This window comes from Lactuca serriola, chromosome 7 (assembly GCF_051521515.1).
Source record: "Lactuca serriola cultivar US96UC23 chromosome 7, Lser_US96UC23_V15, whole genome shotgun sequence".
In the NCBI taxonomy this organism is placed as follows: domain Eukaryota; kingdom Viridiplantae; phylum Streptophyta; class Magnoliopsida; order Asterales; family Asteraceae; genus Lactuca; species Lactuca serriola.
In genome coordinates this window covers 24,299,109-24,324,005 of record NC_136414.1, presented here as the reverse complement: position 1 = coordinate 24,324,005, position 24,897 = coordinate 24,299,109, and the positions used below count along the sequence as shown (strand labels likewise).

Here is a 24,897-nt window from a genome sequence, read left to right as displayed (position 1 = left end):
GAAGTACCTGAAACAAATCAACAACCTATAAGCGAAATGCTTAGTGAGTTTCCTAGAGCATACCACACGCAAACACATACACATATCCTGATAGCTAATTAAAGCTACAAACATGCCACAGAGACCATGCAATACAATCAATAAGAATGCCATGGGCTACCCCACATGGTCTTTACCTAGGACTGCCATGGGCTACCCCACATGACCTTACATCCAATGACATGGGCTACCCCACATGGTCTTTACCTAGGAATGTCATGGGCTACCTCACATGGTCTTATATCCAATGCCACGGGCTCCCCCCGGGGTCTTCCATACCAGTATAATATCACATAACATAACAATTCATAAATGAATAACACACATACAACACGTACACATAATGGGCCGACCTTGGTGTCGTACACCCATAGGTATGGTGAGAAGACTCACCTTCGTCCGATGAATACGAATACTACCCTCCTAGTAATTCGCAGCCTCCCGAGCTGAATAATAACAATCATAATACAATCAATAATAGGGCCTTAATTACCCAAATAGAGGCCCAATCTTCAAAGTCTACCCCCAAGGCCCAATTACCTTTTTCTTGCAAATGAGCCCCAAAGTCCAAGTCCAATATCCTTAATGGGCCCCTTGGCCCAATAAGGCCCAATCAATAAGTCCATGGCCCAATCAGGTAAAAAGGCCTATAACTCACAGAATCCAATCAAGCCCAGCAACCAAATGAAGCCCGAAGGCCCAAAGGCCCAAAACAGCTTAGGGCCCAACTGAGCTGCGTACGCCCAACGTACCACCCTGGTACGCACAACGTACTGAAGGTTTGGGCACTACGCGCCGCGTACAGCTGGTTACGCCCAACGTACAAACAACTTAATCACTTTTTCCATTAAGTGCTTAATACTCGATTCCATCACGACCAAAAGTTAGATCTAAGTCTGAAAAGATGTCCTAAGGCATAAAGTTGGCAACTTTATGCCCTTGCATGTCTCAAAGATGGACTAATGGTATAACATCAAAACTTGTTGCACCAAAAATCACAAATTTTTGATAAACAGAAAACCATTTTTACAATTTTGTCAAAAAAAAAAAAAAAAAAGTTTCCCTCCCAATTCACAGTTCAAATAGTATTGTTTCCACTCACTGTCATAGTATCATTCTCCTCCTCCACTTCTCGCCATACCATAACAGGTATGGATGTATCATTCATATATCTAGTTGTTGATATATTTTGGATTTTCTGTTCTATACGTAGCATGGTTTGCAGTAAACGTTTCGTTTTAAAATCGCTGATCGAAATCAGGGTTTATACTGTTGACATTTCCTTTAGGTAAATGCGTATTTGGATTTGCAAATGATAATCAATGCCTTCTTAACGATCGATTTCAAAACTGGCATAGTCTATCCAGTTTTGATATCGGTATGTAAATCAGATTTATGATTCATATTTTGAAGCTATGTTGAAGAGAACTAGTGTTGCTTTCCGATTGCATTCTTATTCACTTCACATATTTCCACGCTCTCGTTTTGGCCTTGAATGATTAGCGTTTGGAATGCTGATTTTTGCATTTTATTCCCGTTCCAGTCGTCTCTCTCCGTGTCTGTGTCTAACCCTAACCTCAAATTAACCTCGTTTTCCCCAAATCCAACTCACATTAATTCCCAAAATTGAGCAGTTGATGATGTACACTCGTAGTACGATCGCTTCAACGCCTGCGGGTGGAGGCAATCTATCACCTTCCCCAAATCCAATCAACGAGGATTTGAGTAAGCAGATGAAGGTTAGTTCGTATTGTTATTCACCCATTAATCTGTTATCTCGTGTTTTCTGTTAGCATCTAATCTTCCCATTATCATTCATGATTTCATTCACACTTCTTTTATAGGAGAAATTCCAAAAAATGAAAATAACATCGCTCCAACTACAGATAGCTATTACCACAGAAAGTTTGGCAGCTGAAAGGTCACAGAAGCTAGTAAGGCTTTTGATCTAACAATTCCGTGTTATCTAATTACATTCTCTAATTGTTTCTTATCTTGAATTTCTTTTGCATACATTATTAGGATGCCCTTGAATGTCTTAAGACTTTAGAAAAGAATCAAGATTCTTTAAAGGAGGAGCTTGAAAGGGTCCAACAGAATGCATTGACTGCGAATAAGAAGGTAATTAGTAATATAAATAAGAGAAAACACAACCATACAACTATAAAAATAAAACTACAAAATGTGTTTCTGATTTCAGAATTCAGATATTGAATTTCTTCATTATTGATTATTCAGGTGGAAACATTAGAAGATCAAAATAAAACGTTGCAAAAGCATAACATCAAACTTGAAGATCAACTTGAAAGAGCTACTAATGCAAACAAAAACCTAGAAAGGGAGAAAGATATGATATTAAAGTACAGCATGACATTGGAGAAACCGTGTCTCATTTATGAGGCTCAGATTGCTGATGCTAAGGTAAGTCTTTTGTCTCCATTTTTTTTTTTTTTTTACTTTTACATATCATTATATCAAATTTAACATTACCCATGACTTTTTAGCTTTTATGTTGTTAGACAAATGTCATGAAACTTGCTATGATTGATACAAAAGCAGTATATATTTGTTGATCATAACATGATTTCATTAAATTTGACTGAAACATAAAACTTTGCTTTTGCATTCTGACAATTTTTATGGTGTTATCATAGAATTCAAGAGATGATGTTGTCAAGCAAAAAGGAACTGCATTGAGGGATGCAGATATACTCTAAGGATAACTGAAGAAAGTAAGCAAAAATGGTAGGGATTTTGGTGATTTATGGTTTTGGAGCAAATGTTTTATCTTGATTTTGTGAGCAGAGTAGCGCTAAAACACTATCTTATACTCTGAGCAAATGTACAACTTGGAAAAAGAATTTATGTTTTACTAGCTTTGCTCCTATAGGCATTCATACACATACTGTTTCCTTTTATATCGACTGGGAAAAAAATAAATATTTGACATGGAGATATTTTCTCTTGATTTAACAAGAAGAGAAACCATTAATTTATGAAAACGAAAAATATTAAATAAAAACATGCATAAAAATAAATATGTAAGAGCACATAGGTGACCAAGTGTAAAAAAATGTTATAGAAATTGTAAAAAAGAAATTGTTGGCTAAATTTGATATTAATCTTAGTTTATTGGTGAAGTTTGTATAAAAAACTTAAAAAAGTAATACAATAAAAAAAAAACTTGTTTACCCTCCCAAGTTACAAAATATAAACAAAATTTAGAAGTGACTATCCTCGATAAGTCATTTTCCCAACTACATATATTATATATTCTTTGTAACATGATTTTTTTGAAGAAAAAAAATAGTTAAAAGGAAACTCTACGGATGAAAATTATTCATCATCTTATTCGCCGAAGAAAAACTATAACAATGGAATTTTTATCCTCAATATAAATAAAGGTAAACTTAAGAAATAATAATCATAATCATACTCTAATATATACAAGTAAATTTGCATAATGACAACAAGTGATTTTAGTTTGGTTTTTATGGAAAAATTATACGAGTGCAAAAAACCAATATATTGAATAACAAGCCGTCATAAGTTTCAAGCTTATAAGGCTATAAGACTAAGGGGAGTAATAACACTCTTGACACCTTGCCATGTCAGCGTTTTGAGTGACACCTCATTTTTCTCCATTTAACACCTAATCTTGACATTTAGTATCTTGACATTTAGTAGGGAGTGGTAACACTCCTAGCACTCCATTTTTTTCTTTCTTTTTTTTAATTTATTTTAATTATTTTATTTTAATAGACAAACATTTTTTTAATATTACACAAACTTTTTTTGATTTATTTAATATCACATAAAGTAATTACCTTTTGGTTATCTTTCTTGTGTTTGTTTAATTTGGTTCTGTTTGTTTGATTTGGGCAAAAATTCAACCTGTATGTGTTTGTTTGAGTCGACTTTGTTTCTTTTATTTGGTTCAATTTATGTTTGTTTTTGTTTAGTTTTGTTTGGTTTGGACAAAAACATGTTATACTCAATTTCTTGTTCTAATATTGATTCCATTCCAATCTCCACTTGATTCCATTCCTGTTCCTGTCCAGCATTTCTCTTTTCTGTCATTGTGCAGCTGTTATTCATGTTCTCTTATTGATTCCATTCCAATCTTCATTCCATTCCATTCTTGTTCTAATCTTGATGTTACAAACTATTAAATTACATTCTATTCTTGATTTCATTCTAATCTTGATTCCATTCCATACTAATCAAATGAACCATAATAAAAACGTTAAAACTGTCCAACTATAACAAGGGTAAAAATGTCCAACCATAAAAAAACCTGAAACAATCCAGTTACTCACAAAACAATCCAATTACTCACACCACCAATTTTGGATTTGAAATTTCTTTATGAAGAAAAGAACATCAGCTCATGTTTGTTTTGACCCAAGAAGAAAAACATTAAATGGAGACTTGAGACTGGAAAACATAATAAAACTTTACAAATTGAGAATGGTTCTCAACATAATAAAACTTTACAATGGATTGGAGAGGAACTTCAATCTATACCATTTAAAAGTGTTGGGAATGATTTTGTCAATTAGGCATTTTACCAAACACTTGGTGGGCATATTGACATATATAGCCTCTGTTGTCCATCTTCATTTTTATTCACTCCAAGATGATCAGAACCAGAAAAAAAAAGTCTGTCTAGTGCCCTTTGCCACTTTCGTTTCAGTTTTCCATCTCCAAATTGAAGAGCAAAATACAGTTCAGTCATCGAGGGGGAAGAAGAAACTCAAACCACCAATTCCATTTACAATTTCAATGATCCCATTTATGTTTCTGTTTTTCATCTTAAAAATGAAGAACATTGAAAGATTAAACAGTTGGATCCTTGGAGTAAAAAAAAAAAATTAGCAATTGGGGTCACCAGAGGAAGGTAGAAACGTTGTGGTGATGAAGAAGGCAAGAACAAACACAAACTATAGTCAAAACTTGAATTTTGTAAAACCAACAACAATTCATACCTTTTTAAAGTTCAGATCAGAAGGTTGCTTTATGTGCTCAATGAACAATTAATCATCTTCGCCTTTAAACATCCAGATCACAAATGACAAAGGTAAGGTATTTAGGGCTCCAATCGATCAATGTTGAAACCGGAGGCGGGTGGCTGAGAAAATGGCGAATCTAGGGCTCCAGGCTTTCTCCGATCACAGCCAAGCTCCCACTTCTCTCCTCTCGCTACCTCTGTAGCGTCTTCTCCTTGGCGAGCCCCCTAGCGAATGCTAAGGGGCTGTGTTCTCCTCTTAGCCTAAGATCCGGACCTAGATGTAATCCATCTTGAACACTAGTTAAAGCAAAGAAGAGAAGAGAAGAGAAGAGAAGAGAAGAGAAGAGAAGAGAAAAGAAAAGAAAGGAAAACAAATTTTTCTTTTTTTTTTTCTACCGAGTCGGCAAAAAATGGAAGGAAAGTTAAATATTTTATTCTTTTTTTCAAATCCTCTCAAATCGGAAGGAAAGTTAGGAGGGAAAATGATCATTCCATTTCCTTCCACTCCCTTCCTTTAATGAAACTCAGGAGCATCAATCTCTCTTACTTTTCTCTCATTTCTGTCTGTTTCCTTTCTTTTCTCTCCTTAAGTTGAACTCGGGAGCGGCGTGGAAGTGTTATAGTAAAAATGATCATCATTAGATTATGTTGGTGGTGGTAGAAAATTAGAAAAAGATTCCTAAGCTGTTAAAATTAAAACCAAAAAAGAGAAAATAATGAAATAACATTGATGGACCAACCTTATCTAAGTTATTTTGATTTGTATTTTAAAATATACATATTTTGATTTGAGCATATTTTAACAATTTACATTAAAAAAAGGAAAACAATTTCCATTCACTAATATCCTCCTAATGAATAAAGATCTTTTTTTGCCACATGTCTCATTCTCATTTATTTTACCACATGTGATTTTGTGGTTATTATAGCTTAATTTTTATTTCACATGTCATTTTATGGTTTTTTCATTTTATTAAATTCCAGATAGCATTTAAATACAATAATAAATGCATATCAATTTCATTAATGAATTTTCTTTCTAATTTTAAAATTACTAAATTAAATATTCATTAATTTTATTTATTTATTTATCTAAATTATTTGATTAAATTTAAAAGAAAAAAACACTTTATTTTTATAATTCAACATTTTCTTACTTTTCTTACAAATTCAAACTTTTCTTATAAATGCTATCTGGAATTCAATAAAATGAAAAAAAAAACCATAAAATGATATGTGAAATAAAAATTAAGTTAAAATAACCACAAAATTACATGTGGTAAAATAAATGAGAATGAAACATGTGACAAAAAGATCTTTAGTTATTAGGGAATATTATTTGATTAAATTTAAAAGAAAAAATATATTTTATTTTTATAATTCAATATTTTCTTAATTTTTTCTTATAAATTCAAACTTTTCAAATATTTAGAATTTTATATTTAGTTTTTTCTTTTAAATAAACTATATAATACATGGATCTCACATCTAGTTTTAGCAATAATCGAAACGATAATAATTAACAACATATCATTAAAATATAATTATGGTTGTTATCATGAGTTTGTATTATTTATAGTTGGATCTTGTAAAAATACGACTTTACAATCTCAACATTATTTAGTTTTTGGTTATTTGTTTTTTATTTATAAACATAAATTTGAAGTTTATTATCTATTCTTTTATTGCAGATTATGTATTCAATAAATTTGAAGTTATTTATCTATTCTTTTATTGCAGATTATGTATTCATCGTATTTTAATTCGTCATATATATATTTGGATTTTGGAGCGTAATTTTTTTTTGAGAATCATATAGATAATATTTAATTTATTATAGGGAACGAGAAGTTAGGTAGTTCAGTGGAGATGAAACGTTTTGTTTGCCTGAGGTTTCTTAGAGTGTTCGGTATGGGACCAACGAGAAGCAACGAGGCTGACGTGGCTCGACCGCAACGGCTGCGTAACGGGGGGAACACCGCCCCCCCTGCTCGTTGCAACTCGTTGAAGGCGCATCTCGTTGGCGTGGCGACGGGAAGAAACGGATCTTTTGACCGTTTGAGTGCAACGCTTTAAAAAAAATTAATTATTAAAAAAAACAATTTATTATCCTATAAATACCTCCTATTTTATTTTAAAATTTTCACACTTTCTCTTCTCCTCTCTACATACTTTCAATTATCTTCAAAAAAAATATGGATTCTTTCGACTCGTCCGATGATTCAGATGACGATATTTTCTTTAGGATGATGTATCATTATTACACTACCGACCTGCTACAACCAGACCCAACCCCGCTACTAACAAGACGTGCGATGTTAAACAGAAATCGCGAGGAAGGACACGAACATCTATATCGTGATTACTTTGCGGATAATTGTGTATACGGGGCGAAGGACTTCAAAAGAAGATTTCGTTTGAATAGGGATGTGTTCTTACGAATCGTCAACGCCTTGGAAAGCCGGTATCATTTCTTTACTATATTTTTATACAAAATAAATAAAAATGTACTACATGTTTCTTTAATTTTATAACATATGCAATATATTTTTAAACTGTAGTTAATTTATGTTTATGTACGAATTTTTTCAATTAGGATATGATGCTAGAGGTAGACGCGGGTTTACAACGTTGCAGAAATGTGTTGCGGCCGTTCGTTTGATGGCTATGGGGGAGTCACCCGACACCATGGATGACTATATGAGAATGTCCGAAAGAACCGCAAGAGAGAGTTTGTATACATTGTCAAGGGGTGTTGTTGAAACTTTTGGTGACGTGTATTTGCGGAAACCTTCGTTGCATGATTTGCAAGAATTGTATGCGGCGCATGAAGAACGCCATGGGTTTTCCGGAATGATCGGAAGCATTGATTGCACACACTAGAAATGGAAAAATTGTCCGGTAGCATGGAAAGGGCAATACGCAAGTGGTCATCACGGATCACCTTCTTTGGTGTTAGAGGCTGTCGCTTCTCAAGATTTATGGATTTGGCATGCATTTTTTGGGGTTGCGGGTTGCAACAACGACGTCAACGTGCTTGATCAGTTGCCAATATTCGACGATCTTTTGAATGGAAAAGCCCCGGATGCTCCTTTCACGGTGAATGGAAACGAATACAAATATGGGTATTACCTTACAGATGGAATATATCCTCAGTATTCCACATTCGTGAAGGCATTCCGCCACCCGGTTGAAGAACGAGATAAATTTTTTAAGAGAAGACAAGAAGGAGCACGTAAGGATGTGGAACGTGCTTTTAGAGTGCTGAAGGCGAAGTGGCATATAGTCGAACATGCAGCACGACCATTGGATTTAGAAACTTTACAATATATCATGTATGCATGTATCATAATGCATAACATGGTAGTAGAAAATAAAAGGGCGAAATATTGCACACTATATCCCAACGGAGCCCAAACACGTTCAGTTTCAACCAGGAATAACAGATTATTTGCATCGCGTTGTTGACATTCAGGACACAAATAAACACAGACAACTTCGAGAGGACTTGGCGAATCATATCTTCTATGGTAACAATAACGATAACGAATAGCGTTGTATTTTTTTTTTTTTTTTGAATTTGGATGTTATTTTTTTTTTTGTTTTTGGATATTATGTGTAATTTAGTCTTTATGTTAATTTTAATTTTTAGAAATTTTTAATTGTTTTTTATACTTTTTAAACATTATGTTTTATTTATTTTTAATTTAAAAAATATTTGTCTCAATTTAAAAAAAAATCGAAATAAATAAAATAAATTATAAAATGAAAAAAAAGTTTGTGTCATAACAAGATATAACATGTTGCCCATTTCCTCACTTGGTGTTATAACACCCTTGATGATGTGGCACCAAAATGGTGTTGCATCTAGTTGCCCACACTTTATGGTCTTATTTCTGCTTCCCGCTTTCCCTTTCCTTCTCATCCAAGCCCGACATTTGTGAAATGAAATTCCTGTTTCCGGCGATTCTTCCTCCATCCCATTACGAAGGTATGATTTCTATGGATTTAGATCGATAACGTTCGGATGCTATAAAGTGTTTAAGTCATTTGTGCTATAATTTATCACGGATTTTATTGCTAATTAATGCACGCTATAGAGCCCATCACTTCATATATATTAACTTCAACGTCTGCAGGTAGGTGCAGGGAAGCACTAATGTCCCTATTCAACAAGGATTTTGAAAAGCCGATGATGGTTAGTTTGTCTTGTTAATCACCTGTTAATCTGTAGTATTATCTTGAGTATTTGTTAGAATGTAGTGTTGGGTGCCAATTAGCATTCATTCGCACTTCCTTTTATTTTTTATAGCTAAGGATCCCCGAAATTCCAAATCCCCAACAACAGTTAGCTACTGCCCTTGAACGTCTTAAGAAAGAAACGAAGGGTAGAATCGTTTTAGAAAAGAAGCTAGATTCTTTAAGGGATGAGCTTGGAAGGGCCCATCAGAAGGTAATATAAACAGGATAATCCACAACCATGCAATAAAATTAACTACAAAATGTGGGATTGATTTCAGATAGTTGTTTTTCCAATTATTTTTTTTCAGGTGGAAACATTAGAAAATCAGAATAAGATTTTGCAAGAGCGTAACATCAAACTTGAAAGTGCAAACAAAAACCTAGAAAAGGAGAAAAATATGATATCAAAGTACAACATAACATTGGAGAAACTGTGTCTCGTTTATGAGGCTCATATTGCTGATGCTAAGGTAAGTCTTTTGTCTCCATTTTTTTTACTTTCACTGTCATGAGACCTGCATGATTGTTACAAAAGCAGTTTTTATTTGTTGATCTTAACATCATTTCATTTAAATTGGCTGAAACACGAAACTCTTTTGTTGCATTTTGACATTTTTGTATGGTGTTATCATAGGGTTCAAGAGATGATGCAGACAAGCAAAAATAAACTACATTATTATACTCTAATGAATTTCAAGCAAGTGAGCGAAGATGGAAAGGATTTTTATTATTAATGGTTTTGGAACAATGTTTTGTCTTAATAGAATGTTTATATCGGCTTGGAAAAAAAATATTTGATATCCATTTATTTTCACTTAATTTAACAAGAAGCACATGATTCAACGATACAAAAAAGTGATATTGAAAAAACTAAAGAGACTCAAATTCTTATTTAGCATTTGTACGAATCAAGCTTACTAGCTTAGTATGGATTATAATGAATACATATGAGTTATTAAAGAGCTTCTATTCCAACAGTATCTGGTGTTGCTCTCCTTCCTTGAAGTTGAGGGTTCAAGTCCCGTCGTGGACATATGTAGATTTAAGGTGTAGTTTAGGAGTAGGTTAGATTTGTAAGTCTCCTCATGCAGTCTCATTAAACTATAAAATTGAGTGCATGTTTTCCAAATTTGCAAGAAGAAACTATTTGGAACCAAAAGTGCAATTTTTGGATCAACCAAAAATGTAAAAGAAAATGTGTTCTACCAAGGCCCTTTTTGTTGTGAGGATGGACAAAATAGTGTACTTCACTCTAATATAATTTGATTAGTAAAAATGTGTTCTACCATGACCTCTATTTTTTTACTCAAAATGGAATAATTTTTCATTACATCAAAATGGAGTAAAAGGTAAAAGTGTAATACTTAAGTTAAGTTGGTAGGAGTGCAAACAATTCAACCCATTCAATTTAGTGTCATCTGGACTTCATAACATTTTTTTTTCTTTTTTTTTTTTTTCTATTTTTCTCTATCCACGCTACATGGAAACAATATTTTTCCAATTCATTCAACCCATTTGGTACATCACTATTTTTAATTAATTTAAAATAGGAAATACAAAATTAAATACAACATAACATTTTTATAAATTTTTAATCTTGAAAACCAAATATATATATATATATATATATATATTATATATATATATATATATATATATAACAATATTAATAGTAACATTTAATTAAAAACCACACTACAATAATATAAATTAAAACAACACTACAATAACATAAATTAAATCATACTAAAACAACAAAGGAAATAACTAAAAAACCATACTACAAACGACAAATGAAGACGAAAAGAAATACTTATATTCTAAAAAAAGACATGTAATTTTTAAAATATTTCACGTCGTCTTGTGTCCAAAATCTTTCATTATGGTGTTTTGCAATACTCATTTTTTGTTGTGTTTAAAACTTCTTTTTTAGAAACTCCACGTTCACAAGTATTTCTGAGTGAAAATAACATTAACGCCTCGTTCCCGAGTTTAACAAAAGAAAAGAAGAGAAAAGAAAAGAAAGTCATGAGAGAAAAGAAGAGAAAGAAAAAGAAAACAAAATTTTCTTTTGTGTTCCCGAGTTGGAGAGAAGCGGAAGGAAAATGAATCAATTTGTTCTTTCTTTCCAAATCCTCCCAAATTCAGAAGAAAAGTTAGGAGGGAAAGTGATCCTCTCATTTCCTTCCACTTCTCTCCTTTAATGAAACTCGGGAACATCAATTTCTTTTATTTTCTTCTCATTTCCACCCATTTCCTTTCATTTCTCTCGTTAAATTGAACTCGGGAATAAGGTGTAAACTCTTTCACTTTTCCATGTATATCTTTCCATTTTGAAAAAAAATGATGGGTTGAATGATCCGAACCCCCCAAGTTGTTGCTTAAAATGATCTAGAACTGATCGCCAAAAATATGATGATCTATGTTGACTCATGTGCTTATTATCGAAATTATCCATGTATGCTCGAGCCAACGCCACTTCTTCAATTTCAGACCATTTTAGAGATATAACTAGCTAGGAATGACATCTATTTCAAAATTTTGAATTAGAATGCAGAGAGAATGGAGTAAAATGGAATGGGATTTAAAAACGAAGAGAAGGTATAAAGAATGGAATGAAATTGAAAGAAAGAAATATGTGGTTTTAAATTGATAGATTATCTTAATCTATAAATATTAAAAAAGAATATATCAAAATTTATAATTTTATTTCTCTTTAAATAGATTATAAAAATGACATATTTTGTAGGGAAAATGACTTAGGGGGGTAACTACCTCTTATCTGTGTTCACATATTAGCAACTTCTTCTTTTTTGTACATAATAAAGCAACTAACTTGTTTTAACTGTTTAAATTACATTAATATTACTGACTAATACCTGGTTTAACCGGTAACTCAAAGGGAAAATGACTTAGGAGGGTAACTACCTCTTATCCGTGTTCACATATTGACACTTCTTATTTTTTGTACATAAGAAAACAACTAACTTGTTTTAACTGTGTAACATACCTAAAATCATGACCAAAAATTTCATTTTTAATTTAATACTAAAACCATAATTGACACTTCTTATTTTTTGTACATAAGAAAACAACTAACTTGTTTTAACTGTGTAACATACCTAAAATCATGACCAAAAATTTCATTTTTAATTTAATACTAAAACCATAATTGTCAAACCATTAATTTAATACTCCGGCATCGGGGCCCCGCCCGCTAAACACATACAATCATATAACATGCTAACATATAAAGAAACATACTATATAGTATCCCTGTTCTAAGAAACATAATCTGCTAACAATGAGATACGAAACATCGTTCGCACTCAGCTAGTGATGAGATACGGGACCTTACCCACACTCACCTCTTTACCAGACACATACAAGTATCACACAGACAACAAGTATAATCTAACATGCAAACATTCCTCGGGCACCCGCCCGCCATCAGATCTTGGTCTGGAATAACATACTAGCATATAATGCCTAGGGCTAACCCTCAGTTCTTCCTACTCATAGACTACATGAGCTGACATTATGGTCTTAGACCCATTCACACGGTGAGGAGATTCACTTTGCATTGCTGAAGCCCTGGCTGGAACTAGCTGAGTACGGACAAAGTTCCGTATCTCATTATTAGTAGAGTATGTTTCTTAGGACAGGGATACAGTAGAGTGTGTTTCTTTATGTGTTAGCATGTTATATGATTATATGTGTTTAGCGGGCGGGGCCCGGAGACAGGCGTGGCCTAAGAGAGACAGATCTGTATACCGAGCGGGGCTCGATGCCAGGCGGAGCCTGATGCCGGGCGAGGCCCGATGCCGGAGTATTAAATTAATGGTTTGACAATTATGGTTTTAGTATTAAATTAAAAACGAAATTTTTGGTCATGATTTTTGGGATGTTACATAGTTAAAACAAGTTAGTTGCTTTCTTATATACAAAAAATAAGAAGTTGTCAATATGTGAACACGGATAAGAGGTAGTTACCCTCCTAAGTCATTTTCCCTTTGAGTTACCGATTAAAACAGGTATTAGCCGGTAATATTGGTGTAATTTAAACAATTAAAACAAGTTAGTTGATTTATTATGTACAAAAAAGAAGTTGTCAATATGTGAACACCGATAAGAGGTAGTTACCCTCCTAAGTCATTTTCCCTATTTTGTATTCAATTACAACTCTTTGTTTCTAATCCCTTGTGATTCCATATGTGTTAGCATGGATCATTTGTATCCAAATTTCATTTTAAGTCTTGACCAGGGTAAAATAATTTTGCTACTCAAAAAAAAATAAAAAAAAATATGTACTTAGTCATTGCTTCCTTCCTGCTGCCTACAAAATGCATCATATCACAAGTTTTATAGTTGTTTTATAGCATTGTATTTTAGAAAGTGTAACCATTTAGAGCATTGTAATTAGTACATAATACTTTAAAAAACCTACAACGAAAATTACATTTCTAATTAAATGACATTGGTAGATCTTTCAAAAAAAAAAAAGTAGGATGCTATTTAGTGTATTTAACCCTACAAAATAATAAATATGCAGGTATGTTATAGTAGAGGAATGGGATTTGTGATTTAAAACTGGATCCTGTAATTTTCGTCTCCACTCTCCAAAATTGGCGGGTATGCAATGGAGTTTGTTTTTCAAATAAGGATTATTATTAGTTTGTTGCATATTTACTTATTTAGTTTGTAAGTTTATTTTCGTAATCTAAAATAATATAAATTTATAAATTTATAGAATGCAAGATCATGTACATAAATAGATAAAAATCCCATATTTTCAATAAGAAGTTGGATTATTTCGGTATAATCTCAAATTCAAAATTTCAAATTGTAACGTTTTATTTTTCCCCAAACCGATCTTTGAAATTTCAGTTAATTTTCTTTTCCCCAAAATGGCTTCCGTTTAAACACCAAATATTAGTGCAGATTTCAAGGCTACAACAAAAAGCTCTCATTGATTATTCAACTGGTATCGGAGATAGACAAAAACCCAATGAGTTCTGAGAACCAAAACAAGCCCCCTGTAAATGTAAGTTTCTCAATAATCTAAATTTGAGTTCATGTTCGTTAATTTCTGAAATGTGTGAATGTAATCGTCCAGCAATCGTCCACAATTAGGTGCCACTCATTTATAATTGATGAAGTTAGAATGGTTACATTTGATTAAGAACTTTTCTTCGCACAATGCTTTTGAGTTATTCACGTTTTCTGTTCATAAGTCTCATTTAGGGTTTATCATTTCAGTTACTAATGTGAGCTGACGATGTAATTGCAGAAAAATCGACCTGGTTATGATGTTCCTTTGGATAAACAGAGGCAAATCGTGACTGGTAAGATCATGGGCTCAACCACGTACTGCAAGTCGAGGAAGACAAGCACTTAGATGAAATAAAGCAACTCCTGAAACGCCAGGTGTCAGATTACGAGAGTTTGAGCTTGAATTCAACCGTTTTGGAGGTTAGTTTTGTCTTTTCACTGGCCTATATTCTGTTTAACATATTGTCTCTTCTTTTTATAGAAGTGTTGTGCTCAAACAGAGCAAATATCTGTGCTTAAAGTAATGCATCATACAGACAAATTTATAAATATGAAAAATGTGTAATCATTTCTGCATTATAAAGCATTTGGTGCAAAACTCTTAAATATCTTATGCTTAAAGTAATGCATCATACAGACAAAGTTTAGGGAAAATTCACATGCATATTTGATTTTATTTAATGTAATATTGATTTTTAAATCATGTTTTAGTTTCTAACCATGTTACGATCAAATATAATTATATTTGGATAATATAATTACATTGTTATCAAACTTACACGTTATTTTAATTTTAATTTATAATAAAATATGTTTGTTTGTTTGCAAAAATTTTAAACAAAAGGATAAAATAGTAACTTATGGATATATATGTTCAGACAAAAGAAAAGAAACACATGTTGTGTATACACCACTTATTCAGAGCAAGCATCCTATATCTGCAATTGTGCTTGAACTATGACGATTTACCTATGAAACAAATGGGGAAAAGAGAATACGAATAAGATGACGTGGCCAGAGATTCACATAGTTCAGTGGATAGACCAGGAGGTGGGCCCACCTTAATAGGTTTCACTTTCACATCTGCAATTTGAACAAAAGAAGCCGAAGCTAGCCCACTAGTAATCAGTCTTAGCACAACTCTACGACTCATCTCTTTGTGATCGACTTTGTGTATGGATTGGGTCTTGATAACGAGTTTAGAACGAGTCACGATGCCACGGGTAGTTCCAGTCATGAGAGCTAGACTGGTCGAGCCACTCAGCTCGGAGCCGACCTCCAACCCAACCAAAGCCATGGCTCGACCCATGACCTATTTGCAAATCGCAATGGGTTTTTCTCTAGGCAAAATAAGTTATCATTAAAGAGATTTTTGTTTCATCGTTCATGTAATGTAAATACGTAATGTGTGGTCAATTGGATAGTTTTGATATGTGGCTATTGAGTGGCTAGAAAAGAAGAGTTGGTGTTAGGGGTGGTTGCTTGCTTTATTTTTAAATATATACTCAAAAAAATATATAACACAATAATTACCTTTATATTGTTTACTTGAAATTTGTTAATATGCTTTTGTTTCAATTAGATAGCTCTTGATTTTAGGATATTGTGCGAAAACTAAAAGTGGATTCAAAAATAAAATTTTTTATTTATACATTATAAATTATTTTTTATTAATAATATCATCTTTTTAATCTAGATCATTCAAATAATAAATCAGGGTGGTAAGTGTAGTTTTATGGTTCTATGAGTTTAAAGTAGTTCTATATTGAACCTTCATATATATATATATATATATATATATATATATATATATATATATATATATATATATATATACTAGGTACGTCTTCGGCCCGTGCTAAGCACGACCCAAGCTACAGTTAAAGCGAAGCTTAAGCATGACCAAAAAGTCTAGAAAAGTTGAAAGTACAATGTTATAAACATGTTAAGCTCTCATAATACAATGGATTAATAAGGAAAATGCCTTAATAGAAATAAATAAGACTACGATATCTTAACACACAAATAACTGAAAGTACACTATTATTTCTTGTATTTAATCAAGAATTTCTTTCCCATTCCTATCATCATGCACCCTTGCTGTTAGAATTTATCCTGTCCCATTTCGACATGTTAACAAATCATCATAAATTAGTCCACAAATTAACAAAATATCCATTCCAAGCATACTTTAAACTTCCAATTACCTTAGCTTACACTATACAAAGTTCTGGCGAAAAATAATGTTGACAGTTTAAAGAAACTAATCATCAGTAATTGGGGTTCGTACACAAGCAACAATGAATAGTTTAATGAAAAACCATGATAATAACAAAACATAATGCATAGAAATAACATTTTGAAGCTTTGGTCTGTATGTTCAAATTAAGATGCTAAGCTATTGTTATTAAAAAACAAATTTGAAGAAAAATAGTTGGTGTTCTTAATACATCCTCTGTATGAGGTTCTTGTAGCAGATCAGATGTTAATCAGGTTTCTTCTTTACATCATCTTTAGGTCTAAGCGTATATCCACTGTAATGCCTTTTCTTTCTTTGTAATAGTTGGCTTTCATCAGCTACTGTATCCTCTCTATTGTGGATCGATCAGTACTATCTAAAGTTTATTGCTTTTGCGATTAGAAAAGGCTATTCATCTAGGAAAATAAATATGACATTTTATTTAGCACATGTAGCAAGAAAAGAAGTGTGAAAAATGAAACATATATTAAACATGCATTATATTATAACTCACATAGACACAAATGAAACTGTTGTCATATAACTCTTGACAAGTAGAATGAGGAAACAACTTTAAAATGTGACATAATTATTATTCAAGCTTTTTTTGATTTTGGTATGAATCAATTGTCTAAATATGAGCCAATGACCAGTTTACCCTTGTACCCTATAGGTCTATGAAGTGAGTATCGAACAATGTAATGAATACTTGATTGCGACACACAATTGCAATTTATTTATTTGGGGGTTGCATATACATGAGTTATTTTGCTTTTCATAATTTTTTTCATTTTTTGTATCTGACCAGTGAGTTTCATCATAAGCATATAAAAATTGCCTATCTTACAATAGCAAAGAGACATTTTTGGATCTTCTAGAGTTGTGTATGTCAATGATTTCAGCATTAAAGTCTGTCATTGAGGTTTTGTAAATCATAAGTGGATGGCATATGGAGGTAACAACTAAATTATTGTGGCCAACTATATTTAAGAACTAAAATTCATTAACAATAAATTAGAAAAAAATTGGATCTACATCACTGGGAATCAAAACTAACGACCTTTTCTCTACACTTTACAATCACACAACAATATCATCCATAAATTCTTTCGATAATAACAACAAACTTTCATTTGTTTTTTATTAGAACATCATACCATTTCTTTCCATTGCAAAAATGTAATTTTAATCTCTTTTCTTATCAAGACATTATACATTGATTATCTACTCATTATAGTGCACTTCCCGTTTGTTTTTGTAAATTACATTTTTGGTCCATAGTTTTAGTAGTTTAAAAGGAGGCAAAAATACTATCAAAATATTGGTTCTACAAATTTACAATGGATTTAATTTTACCTTGGGTAAACATGATGGAAACAATAGAAGTTTTAGCCGCATTGTTGTCTTTAAGCACTTCTCCTTGATGCATAAGCATTTGTTGTTCTGCAGCAGGATAAACATCTCCCTGAATAGTTCCTACATTCTTCTTCACGTCAACAACCTACAAGGGTAAAATAGCAAACAACTAATTAAATGGAGAGTATGAAAATCCTTAAAATGGCAGGAAATAAAATAAGATAGCATTGTATAGAATGATATTCAAGCTTCTGTTTCACAAAAGTTGGAAGTTATGACAAACAATACTTATACTAAATTCGTGGACAAAATACAGATAGCTTTATACTTATTTGAAAATTTAAGAAAACATTTTCTATAGTGATTAAAGCTTTATACTTTTTTGACCATTTAAGAAAAGATTTTTCCCAGCTCTCTGGTTTTGGAAAAAATTGAAATATATAAAAGCAAAACTCTTACTTACAATAACTCCATCATCTGCCCTAGTGTAGAAAACAGTGGTGAACGAAGCCCAAAATCAATGACTTCAGCCCCTGAATAAAAGTTTTTGAGCAAAAGTATTAATCAACAATTTGCAACACAAAACGAATGGGCCACAATCACTGCCTGATGGGGAAGAATTTGTTAACCAAATTTTACAAAATAGAAGGGAGAAATAATTATTGGATGGAAATCGGTTAAACAAATATTACCATATAAAAATTTTGAGATAGAAAAGGGGATTAAGAACCTTGACATAGGTAGAAGAGAAATGTATACAGTTCAACTGAAACTATGGTAGAGTTTGAGTGAGAGCAAGAGGAAGAAGGTTAAAAGCTAGACTTTAAACACTAAAGGCCATTCTCTTCTACCTGATCTCCATTCTCCTCAATTAATGGATATGAAGCTATGCCAGTACAAAGATTGTCACTCTCATGATGGTTAGGGTTATATGTCAACTGCAACAGAAGGTTACTAATTAATTATCATTTTTTTGCAAAATACGTAAAAACCTATATGGCCATATCTAATCAAGGTATGAAACTTATCGTGCATCGATCAAAAAGACCCATTCAGTACAATACTTTGGAATTTAGATGAGTCACATTCTTATTAGAGAATTAGGGGGGTGAGACGAATTACGGATGAATAACTGAAGGTTGGGGTCGCGTACAAAATGTTAAGGAGATAGAAGGGTATTGTTAAATGAGACACTGTAAATCCATCATGAGAGTGGAAATCAACCATTCGAAATTTAACATTTCTAATATAATTTGTTGGCTTGATCTAACTTGAACCTAAATCAAATTAATAGTGCCAAAAAACACAAAAGGAGAATCACATGTTAAATTAGAGAGGGGAGTGATTGAATAATGAATTACCGAAATCGTAAATAAGTAAATACTTACATACAACATTAGAATCGTTTGGTCCCATCTCTTCCTGTATTTGAATCCATGACACAATTGTACTTTTAAGAAAGGAAAGAAGACACGAAAAGAGGAAAATGGGATGCCAACCAGAATGCCAAATATGTCGAATCTGCAACTTGATCATAGTCGGTGGCAGGTGTTCTTTCAAATTAGCTGGAAGTGGCGATGAATAGGGAAAGAAAAGCACGGAGCCTTCCTTTGATCAAATCTTGACGATGTACTTGGGAGCATTCCTAATTGGGGAGAACAACAATAGAGAAATGAGATGCTAAAATCCTCAATCGGTGCCCATCATAAAAGAACAAAAAAACATAGGAATTGTAAGAAGAATTATTTCCTTTACTCGGTAGCCAAGAACCAAAAAGCCCTAAAATCAAAACCGGAGATCATTTGGAAATCGGTCTTTGTTTCTTGTTTTTTCTCATTAGAACCAACACCATCCACAATTTCATGTTGCAAAGAAACACCAGTTTCATAGATGAAGAACTAAAGAAATCGAAGTTTTCTAATTGTAGTATCTAGGAGAGAGAACGGCAGGTAGTTATGGATGTGGTGCGGTGGTGGTCGAGAGAGTTGACTATCGACTTTTTAGGGTTAGAGAGGTGAGTGTTAGGGTTACTGTCGTGTGTGTGGAGATAGATAGAGAGAAGAGGAGAAGCAGTGACGAGCAAGTTGGGAAGAACTTCATGGCTGATTAATTTGTGGTTGTATTCTGAATAAGCAAGCAATAGAGGATATCGCTGGAAGAGAGAATTATCAGAGGAAGAAATCCAATGTTTTGAACCACCTTCGCTCATTAAGAAATAAATAGAGAAACAATAACAAAAAAATGCTAAAAATCCCCAATTTCACATGAATAGAAAAGGAATGAGAGAGGGAGGAGCAGCTCGAGTGAAAGATGGAGCTTACTAAAGTCGTCGGGCAAGTGACCTACTCAAAAATCATAAACCGAAATCGTTTCGAATAGAAAAAGGAAACACAAAGGAGGGTATGTCGCCTGAGCTCTAAATTCTAGTCGATTACCAGTGAGGTATAGAAAAAGAGAGAAAAGAGGAGTCTTGAAGAAGGAATCGAAAGCGGTGGAAAAGACGTATGATGGGATACGTGTGTTAAAAATTTGATGGACGATTAAGACGGTGGGATACACGTGCGAGATTTAAGAAATATAGTAACATATAGACCCGACCCAAACGAGAATATGGTAAAATACCTCAAAATTCCAACAAAATTCCTCAAAAATCCAAAGAAAATCCACATTAATTCTTAGAAACCCACTTTCCTTAACTTTTAGAGAAGGTGATTTACTTATATATATATATATATATATATATATATATATATGGTTAAGTTCAAAAGAGAACACTATTTAATGTGAGAATGTGAGAACACTACTTTATGTTATTATTCTACCATGAATTTTATATATACAACGATATGACATTATTCATCACCGAATATATGAATAATTACATATTTAACATTCACATTAGAATTTACTAAATTACTATATATATATATATATATATATATATATATATATATATATATATATATATATATATTTTATAGTAGAATAGCAATATAAAATTGAATATATTCATATTATAATTACTACAATACTATACATATCAAATAGTGTTCTCACGTTCTCACATTAAGTAGTGTTCTCACGTTCTCACATTAAATAGTGTTCTCATTTGAACTTAACCCTATATATATATATATATATATATATATATATATATACACACACACAGAGAGAGAGAGGGGATTATGTGATTGTTATGCACCTAGACTTACATATAGAACCCTTAAAACAATGTAGTTTTGATCCATTTATATCTAAACTAATCATGACATCTCTTTTACTCTTCTTCTTTAATCATTAATTTACTAAATCGATCGAATTTAAGTTCCTTTTATTCATTGTGTCTAAGAAATTAAAAACATTAAAAGTCATAATCGTTTAATCAACCCTACTAAATTTTAAATGAAAACTAATAGAATAAAAGATAAAAGAAGGACATTTAATAACTTAATCTAACTTTTCACAAATAATTCGATATTGTTTTTCAGTTGAAGGACAAAACGTTTGAGTTATATTCGTTAAAAAATATTATTTTTATAATTGATCTTTTTCATTCTATAATTTAACGCAATTCAATGGTATTCTATTAAAACAAAATTAAGAGAAAATGAAATTAGATTTGTTTTGTTTAAAACTACGTAGTTTAAAACGTTTTATAACTAAGCTTAGGTACATAACAATCACATATTCACATGAAATTGGATTTATTTTGGGACGTTGATATATATATATATATATATATATATATATATATATATATATATATATATATATATAATTTTCATTTAAAAGTCATTCAAAACATTCATTAATTGTTCGGAACCTATACAAATCATAGTACTAAATCATCATAATACAAATTATTTCAAATGCAGAAACCATGAGGGGAGGATGTTGTGGCATCACGTCGGACCCTTTCTTTTTGAACTAGAAGTACATGAAACCATAAACACAAATTGTAAGCATAACGCTTACTGAGTTCCCCAAGTACCAAATACCACACATGAAAGAAGATAATACTATAGGCCAAATCATAGTCTTTCCCTTCGGTTCCGAGGGCCAAATCTTAGTCTTACATACAAATGCCAGGGGTAACATTCAATATCATAAAAACAGGAAGATGTGCGTAATCACGCCTTCGCTTTCCCTTGATCCTCTTAAGTAACTAAAACAATAAACTGAAATTGTAAGCTAAAGAATAGTGAGTTCCCCCAAAGCACCATCACACAACATAACAAAAAGTAGCATGCATGTATGAGCCTTCAGCCTGACTGGACCACCTCGCAGGCTTACAACCTATATGGACCGCTCTACAGGCCTTCAGCCTGATTGGACCGCCTCGTAGGGCCTACAAACTATCCGGACCGCCTCGGGTGGGGATGAGCTAAGGAACCGACCCAGCAGGAAACGGTCCGAACCGGACCCAGCCCAGGAACTGAAGTCGGCCGAATTTAAGAACCGAAACGGACCGCCGGTTCTACCAGTTCCCGGTTCCTACCGGTTCTTGTTGTGTCTTCAATGTTGGAACCAGTCCTCAAGAAATAGCAACATACGGTTCCGGTTTTTGTCGGTTCTACCGGTTCCAGTTCCAAAAATCCACAAGAATATCGTCCCGGTCCCGGCCCGATCGGTTCTATCCCATTCCGGTTCGGTACCAATTCCGGTTTCGGTCGGTTCTACGGTCCAAATGCTCATCCTTAGCCTCGGGTATCTTAACCTTCAATACAAAGCAGTACCGCCTTAACCCATCCACAATATGTTGACATATACAACATATAAACATAAACACATATCCAACAAATACAAGTAATCCTAAAAATTTACTAATCTACCATATAACTAGCATAACAGCATCCTATATAGCAGGATACTTAGCTCGACATTGGTGTCTTCGACCCATAAGTACAATGAGGAAAACTCACCTCACAGTTTGAAGAAATAGCTACACAGATCACTATCCCAAATATTGACTCGACCAACCACCTATATAATCACAATCACTTAAGCTCAAAATACTAATCAAAATACCCAAAACGACCCTAAGTCAAACTTAGGTCAAAGTCAACCTACAGTTGACCGCCATGTCATGCCCATCCATGGCCACGCCGTGGTTGCAATACGACAAAACAGGCGTGCTCACCCCAACCACCACATCGTGGGGATCAGTCAGAATGACTTAATTCCTTAAGCTGATTTCCAGTCTGTTCCAGAAGTTCCTAAGCTCAAACTAGGTCCAAACCATAACCTAGATGGATAAAGACTCCAACTTTATCCTTTAGGCCTTGCTAATAAGTCAAGATCTAAAGCCCTAAGTCCTTAATGGAAGAATAAAACACATACTACTCATTGAGCACTTAATCCTTAGAGTTACTTCTCCAAAGTTTTGAAAAGGATTTCCAGCACCTTCTGGACCATAAAAATCATAGCTTTAGGGACATGTATGTGCAATGCATGTCCTTTCCATTTTTAGGGCAAAAAGGCCCAAGATTCCATGCATGACCTCAAAACTCAAGTCTACTTTAGATCCAAAAAGTCAAATGCTCCCAATGGCCTGAAGATTCATAAAGTTGAAGCTTTATGAGATTTCACCTTCCAAAACCCACCAAGCATGAAGAAAAGGGACCAAAATCTGTAACATTCGGTTTCAGTTTGCTTCTTTATTTGGGGTTGTGGCCCAATCTCCAGTGGTCATGAGGCTTAGTGCCTTGGGGAAGGAAGAACTTGGCCCTTCTCGGGTGTGGGTGTTATGGTTTAAGTGATCCAAGTGTTTGATTGTGTCTTCGGAGGTCAAGGGTATAATCGTAATTTGATAATTTGGTCTTTTATGAATTTTGGATTTAATTTCGGTTGGTTTCAGACTAAATAAATTTTATAGAAGTGTAAGGATTCTCGTTACCTTTTCATGTATATAAAGAATGTCGAAAACGGATAAGGGATGCAAAAGTTATGACCATTTGAAGTTAGAGGGGTGTTGGGCCAATACGGGTACGCATGGCGTACACAGGAATTTGGACGCGTGTGCATTTCGGAATGTCGTACGTTCCCCAAGAGAACACGTTGCATTCTTCAAACCAGATTAAAACCCTAAATTAGGGTCTTGGACCCTCTTTAAAGACCTTAACTCACCTCCAACCCTCATTTCCTTCAGCCTCCCTTTGCTCTAACCCTAAGAATGAAACCCTAACCTCCGTTTGAGTGATTCTTGAGCTTCAAGGTGATCTACGTGTGTTTTTGGTGCTTGAGGAAGAAGAAGGAACTTCTTGAAGAGTCATTGCTTGACTTGGAGCTTTTGGATCCAGGCCTTGTGCACCCAGGTCTATCTTTTGGAGGTATAAAGTCTCAACCTTGACAACTCTTTCATGTAGATCTAGCTAACTGGTATTTTGTTATGGTTTTGGTCCCTTTGAGGTGGTTCTTGTGAGTAGAAGTTACTCCAGAACCTTTGAGCTTCATATTTGGTACTCGTTGAAGTTATGGAGTCATAAAGTTTGGATCTTGATGCGTATAAACATTCCATGCATGATTTGGTAGTCGTTTGATGAAGTTTGGGACTTAGGGTTTTGATTTGGGTCCCATTAAGTTATGTTAAGTCATAAATTTGGAAACTTTATGACTTACGAAGTCCCTTGAAATCAGATCTGGAAGTTTGGATTGAGGTCTTAAGGTATTAAGAAGTTTTTAAGACATTTTGGGGTGATTTTGACCTTTGAGGTTCATCTTTGGTGTTGGGCTTCTTTAAGCCATGCAAAGGCTTAAATCCTTCGACTTTATAGGTTAAGTCATTGTTGTGGGACTATTATGGGGTTCTAGACGTTGGACTTAATGGATTCATTCCTTAGAATGAGAATTTGTAACTTAGCCTTCAACGTCGTGCGTAGCCCCTGGGAACGCAACGCATTCCGTCTTGAGTCCCCGTCAATTTGTCTGGCGACGAACGCCATGCGTTCGTCTGATCAGT

At 33.5% G+C, this 24,897-nt stretch overlaps 2 protein-coding genes and 2 long non-coding RNA genes across 7 annotated transcripts; 2 read left to right on the top strand and 2 right to left on the bottom strand.

The window, feature by feature from the left end:
• The first annotated feature begins 1,116 nt into the window (after positions 1-1,116).
• LOC145062212 (uncharacterized) lies at positions 1,117-2,992 on the top strand. 2 transcript variants are annotated; one of them, XM_079009845.1, is made up of 6 exons: positions 1,117-1,188; positions 1,674-1,778; positions 1,884-1,973; positions 2,062-2,160; positions 2,278-2,460; positions 2,694-2,992. In XM_079009845.1, the coding sequence occupies exons 2-6, from the start codon at positions 1,677-1,679 to the stop codon at positions 2,754-2,756; spliced, it is 537 nt and encodes a 178-aa protein (XP_078865971.1). In that variant the 5' UTR covers positions 1,117-1,188; positions 1,674-1,676; the 3' UTR covers positions 2,757-2,992. The 2 variants fall into 2 exon arrangements, with proteins under 2 accessions (XP_078865971.1, XP_078865970.1); XM_079009844.1 differs by lacking the exon at positions 1,117-1,188 and having other exon boundaries at positions 1,223-1,778.
• Positions 2,993-4,370: 1,378 nt separating this feature from the next.
• Positions 4,371-5,436, bottom strand: LOC145062213 (uncharacterized). The gene is made up of 2 exons (XR_013687483.1): positions 5,028-5,436; positions 4,371-4,853 (listed from the first exon to the last, which is right to left on the bottom strand). It is a non-coding gene; the product is annotated as an uncharacterized LOC145062213 (long non-coding RNA).
• Positions 5,437-7,717: 2,281 nt separating this feature from the next.
• Positions 7,718-8,603, top strand: LOC145063802 (uncharacterized). Its single transcript, XM_079011384.1, has 3 exons — positions 7,718-7,913; positions 8,010-8,413; positions 8,526-8,603. The coding sequence occupies exons 1-3, from the start codon at positions 7,718-7,720 to the stop codon at positions 8,601-8,603; spliced, it is 678 nt and encodes a 225-aa protein (XP_078867510.1).
• An 8,026-nt stretch (positions 8,604-16,629) lies between these two features.
• Positions 16,630-20,431, bottom strand: LOC145062432 (uncharacterized). 3 transcript variants are annotated; one of them, XR_013687557.1, is made up of 4 exons: positions 19,328-20,431; positions 18,403-18,472; positions 17,940-18,084; positions 16,630-16,999 (listed from the first exon to the last, which is right to left on the bottom strand). It is a non-coding gene; the product is annotated as an uncharacterized LOC145062432 (long non-coding RNA). The 3 variants fall into 3 exon arrangements; XR_013687559.1 differs by having other exon boundaries at positions 16,630-16,959; XR_013687558.1 differs by having other exon boundaries at positions 19,439-20,431.
• Between the last annotated feature and the right edge of the window lie 4,466 nt (positions 20,432-24,897).